Source organism: Anarhichas minor, unplaced genomic scaffold, assembly GCF_050575085.1.
Source record: "Anarhichas minor isolate MPS153535 unplaced genomic scaffold, ASM5057508v1 ptg000024l, whole genome shotgun sequence".
Taxonomy (NCBI): Eukaryota; Metazoa; Chordata; class Actinopteri; order Perciformes; family Anarhichadidae; genus Anarhichas; species Anarhichas minor.
Genome location: NW_027466470.1, coordinates 13,692,423 through 13,697,986, shown reverse-complemented (window position 1 = coordinate 13,697,986; position 5,564 = coordinate 13,692,423). Strand labels below are relative to the sequence as shown.

Here is a 5,564-nt window from a genome sequence, read left to right as displayed (position 1 = left end):
CCACGTTTATCCAATGTCTTTTTTTCAACCCATGAATAAAAATTACATGTGCATTTTTCTTTCTGCAATGCAACCTGTACCACGAAAAGTGTCAGATCTATAATATCACTGCTTAAACCGTCTTTTTAACGGGAAATGGTCACCGGGAGAGCACGAGCAGAGCTGACTAACTATACAGTATGTGCGTATTCCTATTACTACTATTGTGTTGCTTGGAGGTATTCTTACGGCGTGTGGGACACTATTTTTGCCGCATTTCTTCAGCTGCAACCCCGGCGGTGTGAAACAGACATTGGAGCGAATAAAAAACATATTTTAAAACATAATTCTAAGCAGTAAGAAGGTTTCCGTTCATAACTTATACATCATTCATAAAGGTAACCGGAGCAAAATAATACTGCATCCACGTCTCCGACATGTCCCCTGGCTCAAGAAGATGACACGCATAAGTGAAAATATGATGTGACAGAATATATACTGATTATTTTGTTGTTGCTCCCAAGCCTGCTTCACAGTGCTGGTTGCAGCTGAATATTACGGCTAAAATATTGATTCACACGCCATCAGAATAGATCTGCAACACATTAATTTAACAGATATATCGTCAGATATCGTGCTCTAGATGAAGCGGTGATATTATAAATCTGTTAATTTAATCATTTACATAATCGGCTATTTATTGCCAGCTGTCTTTTTTTCATGTGTCTGTCTAAACTGTGTTGCTTTCTGGATTATGACTTTATATTATTTGTATTTGTGTGATGTTAATTTACGATCCACGTACTAAGCTTTGATTGGTCAGTAGGCGGTGTTTTTATACCAGTTTATCTCCCACATAACCTGTTCCGGAGCAGGATACCATGGTGGTCTATCCCGGTAAGAAGTGATCCTCTGTCGTGGAACTGAAAACCCCAAATCCTGCTTCGTGGTAGCGACCGACCCAGTCAATATTCTGTTTGTGAAATTGAGTTAATCAACTGGGACAGACCCATCGGGTAGCTCCATGGCTAGCTGGGTCATAGCTTGATCTGCCCGCTATGGGGCAGAAATGAGCTGCACTCACAAACACACACTGCTAATAATAATAATAATAATAATACACTGCACTTAGTTGAATACACATTTTTTTCAGAGCCTTGCAAACAAATCGTCACTGCTCTGCTGGAAATACTACCTGGTTTTCTGTGTGTAAATGAATATGTATTAGTTTGAATAAACGCATATATTTTTAAATAAGCACCATGTAGGGAAATCTTAACTGAAATAATAAAGGTGAACAAATGTATTTTAAAAACGGTTCCCCTATTTTGACAAAAAATGGGTAAAAATGCTACGAGTTGCTCTTCAATTTAATCTGTTTTATTATTCTCGAGTAACCGGAAGTAGTCCACGTACATTGCACATGCGCACTAGGCGTAGTCGTCAAACCACATCGGAAGTTCTTTTACAGCTTTTAAAGCGGCGCATCCTGCGTTTTGTGGAGGACATCGTTCAGCCGAAATGATCAGTAAAGTGGTCGGTGCAAAGTATGTGGCCATTGCCAAATCATGGTATGTGCTGTTTATATTGTACTGGTGGTAGAAAGCGGAAGACTTTCGGTCAACAAAATCATGATGTGTCCTTCGCTAATATTAGCTAGCTGTTAGCTTAGCCGAGGTCATAGCTTTGGGGACATGCAGACTTTAGCTCCTGTCAGCTAAACTCTATGATTACCTAAAATGAACTGTTATAACGAAGTGAACAAAGTCAGCGGTACCTTTCCCCAATGACTGTCATTGTTGTTCCTTGATCACAGCAAAAATGTGAATTCAATTTTAAGTTAATCAACTGGATAGCTGACTTACTGATCTCACTGGAAGGACTAGAGCTATTAGTTTAGTTATAGATTAGTCAAAAAGATAATTTGTTTAGTCTAAAGTCAGGTATTGGGTTAAAATTATGCATTTTAAATGTGTACACAGTCTAACAAGGTAACTGATGTGATATATAACTCTTCATATTTGTATTGATAAAGATTTAACCAGCAAATCTATTGCTATTTTTACATAATAAACAAAGCACATGACTATCAAGATTAAAGTCACTCATTTTTGGCATACATTACTCAAACACTTCAGTCTTAACTAGTCAGTTTACAGAGTGCTTGGTGTTTGTCCATAGAATGAATGTGTGTCTTCACAGATCATATTCATTAAGTGTAAATCAATTTTAAATATGTACACATTGACAATGTTTTCACTCCACAGGATCCCCACCATGGCGGTTTGGGGCACAGCCGGAGGCGTGGCTCTGGTCCACTTCACAGATTGGGAATTGATTTTGGGTTATGTCCCATACATCAGCGGCAAATTCAAGAAGGACGAGTAGCGACACTCAGGTTAGTCTCGAGGAACGGCAAAGAGATGTGTACGGACATAAGACAGGAGGTGTAACAGCAAGTGATGAATAAGGACATTTTGGTCAGCATCATTATTTCTACAGCTACTGTATCTTTTTTCATTTTCAACCTTTGTATAAGTTAGACTGGCTTCTACAACTATACAGACTCTCAGTTCTTACATGTGGTGTTAATTTAAAATGCTCTGCAGCTATCTATTTCCAATCATCTATAACAAGAATTAGATATTCATAAATATAATTAAAAAGCAAACACATTTAGGATTGTTTGCAAATCATTCTGTTTGTACAGAACCTGTTATTTTAGAATAGTATACAAGTATATGTTTAGACTCTTTGCTTCAACACTTCATATAAATGAACTTATGAATTATTTTCCCACCCGTTTACAAATTCTCAGGGTTGAACATGATTTAACACACCAGTCTACCTGCAGCATTAAAGATGACTGTGTGTTCGACGATGCAACGAAATTCCATGTTGAGTCTTTTCACATGTTACATGCAGGGTTGGTAGGGTCGTGAAAAACCCAAAATAGTCGAGGAATTTCTAAAATGTCAATTTCCAGGCCTGGAGAAGTTTTGTTAAAATATATAAACCCAGAAAGTTTTGGAAATATCAGGGAAATTTGCTTCACAAACACCTTCATAATGAAGTTGATGTGGTTTAGTTGAGGTCGACTGAACATTCGGTTGTTCTCTGCGTGGTGTAACGTTAGACTCCGACCCGAGAGGCAGCTTGTACTTTTTGAAATGTAAATCCTCTAAATGCCAGGTCTCTACTTTGACATCTCATAAGACATAAAGATCAGAAAGACCAGGATCCTTTTTCATGTAACGGGCGCTTTTCACACACAGCTTTATCCGAGCTGAATATCTTATGACTAGTGTTATTTATTTTATGACTGTAGTGTTATTTATTTTATGACTAGTGTTGATTGAGGTGTTCATATCGGTCATTGACATTTAAACGGGTTGTAAATCTCATTCTTAACGAAAATCGTAGCACACCAGTTAACTTGAATCAAATAAAAACATAATTTCCGAAAGATGAATTTGTAGCTGGTGAAAATGCTGAGTGGCTAGTAACCAGCATATTTTTAAACGGTTTTTTTCTCTATCTAGGATAGTACAATTATACGGTAAACTTTATTAACTCTTATCATTCTATTGGGGTAATTTAGATTGAGACTTATTTTATATTGCATAAGCCTTAACGTTTGATATCTCATACTATATAATTAAACAAGTATGTGGGTCTATAGCTTATCTTTTATCATTGTATAATTAATTTAGTTTATTTCAGTAGATTTTCTATTAACTGATAGTGGTTCAGAAAGTCAAATAATATGTCAGCGCGCCAGAAAGTCGGTGGTAAAATCACTGCTTTCCTGTCAGGTCGGTGTTACAGAAACTCTGGTTCGACAACAACTCCAAACCAGGTCAGTTTCCCAGCAGAGGTTTTCATAGTAACTGAGCGTGACCGATGTTGAATTTGCATTATGGAACCGAATCAACTGAAAATGAGTCAGACTACCTGAAATCAGCCTCGCTCGTTTGGTCAACTGGCTTCTGGCTTTATGGAACGGGTCCCAGGAAACTGTCAGGACGGGGGAAACGACAAAGTGAAATTCAGAGACAGAATGCCGGGTAGTTTAGAGGTGTCGGGGGACCAGAATCCAGGACAGTGGTCTATTTTAAGACCATGTGTAGCAGCTTCTATTAGGACCGGAAGGTCTCTTAAACAGTCAACCACTCTGCAGCTTAGGTATTTGGCTTGAAAATGTCAAAATCGGTAGATGTATAACCCACAAATCCAATAAAGTTCACAAACTGTGTTTGATGCTGAATGAGTTTTTTTATGTGATAAAAAGACAAAACAAAAAAAGCATCAAAGTGCATCATTTATGAACGACTGGTCTCGTCAGTGTCACTAAGCGTAACGTTTTTCCACTGAACTTGCTGACTTTACATCCAGCTTTGATTTGTCTGTCACAGCAAAACCACATTTAACTAATGACTGTGTTTTTCCACACTCAGGTCGGTGCTGTTTTTTGACTTCAATAATGAAGAAGAACTGCTGCAGCCCGCTCTGCGTGCCAGGCCTTCATCCTGCAGCTCAGTCAACATTGAACTGTTCACCATCGCCACATGAAATGCACCGGAGTCATTTCAAAGTTCCTCAACCAGTGACAACTTGGATGGAAGGAATATGAAAACACCAACGATAAATGGACTTTTCTTTTCTTACTTAGTTTGGGGGGGGGGGGGGGTCAGGTATTTATTTTATCATTCTCATGTGTGTCACACCTGATTCACAAGTAGAAAAACTCTGTCCTTCATGTCACACTGTAATTCACACTGTAATTGTTTTGAAGAGAAGTAAAGTATGTGAGATGTATCCTATATCGTGGTTGTGTATAATTATTTCACTTGCAATGATTCAATATTAAGTTAAATTAAACTGAAGTGTATTTGTATCCTGAATGCAGCCCAGTACACATTGATTGGACTTAACGTTTGGTCAGATCAAGGAGATAGTCATTTAGAATCCTGAATTAAGCCTCTGATTTGTGGGTATATACCTAAAAACTACAGCTGATCATAACAAAGGCTTGAATAATAATAATAATAATAATAATAATAATAATAATAATAATAAAGGTGTTAACAGGCAAAACAAGCCCTTGGAAATCATCAGAACATGCGTCCGTGTATTAACAGAGCAGCCAAACAATCTGGGAGAGATGATTGTTCCTATACTGAATTTAAATTTTTAGATGGTGGGACTACTTTTTTTTCATACAAAAGTCTTGGAATTTTTCCAAGTGTAACTGCAGGTTGGAAAGTAAATATTATTCAATAATGTAAAGTGAGCCCATTACTGGATAAAATTACACAAAAAGGACCTAGTTGGCAGCAAAATGTACTAAATATCATTAGTAAAAGTACTCATACGGAATGATTTTTTAAATATAAGTTATTGACTAATGTTTAAGCAGCATTTTAATTTAGCCAGGTCCAGGTTGTGTTGTGTCAACTACTTTACTCAGTTTAATGTATAGATATATTTACAGTATTATTTTATTGTGCAACTCCTCAGTTTGCAAAGTTGTGTTGGGAAGTAAAATTATTTCTCTTAAATTTAGTACAAAAGAACCTCAACTG

General features: G+C 37.1%; 1 protein-coding gene across 1 annotated transcript; it reads left to right on the top strand.

Annotated features, from left to right (window-relative positions):
• The first annotated feature begins 140 nt into the window (after positions 1-140).
• On the top strand, positions 141-4,802 carry uqcr11 (ubiquinol-cytochrome c reductase, complex III subunit XI). The gene is made up of 3 exons (XM_076098560.1): positions 141-1,550; positions 2,247-2,377; positions 4,437-4,802. Exons 1-2 carry the CDS (start codon positions 1,501-1,503, stop codon positions 2,365-2,367), a joined length of 171 nt encoding a protein of 56 aa, XP_075954675.1. The 5' UTR covers positions 141-1,500; the 3' UTR covers positions 2,368-2,377; positions 4,437-4,802.
• Positions 4,803-5,564: the final 762 nt, after the last annotated feature.

Bases quoted from the DNA above. Each gene is read 5' to 3' on its own strand.
- uqcr11 (XM_076098560.1), top strand. From the start codon at position 1,501: ATGATCAGTAAAGTGGTCGGTGCAAAGTATGTGGCCATTGCCAAATCA. The intron at 1,551-2,246 runs GTATGTGCTGTT...TTCACTCCACAG, and splicing joins GTGGCCATTGCCAAATCATG to GATCCCCACCATGGCGGTTT.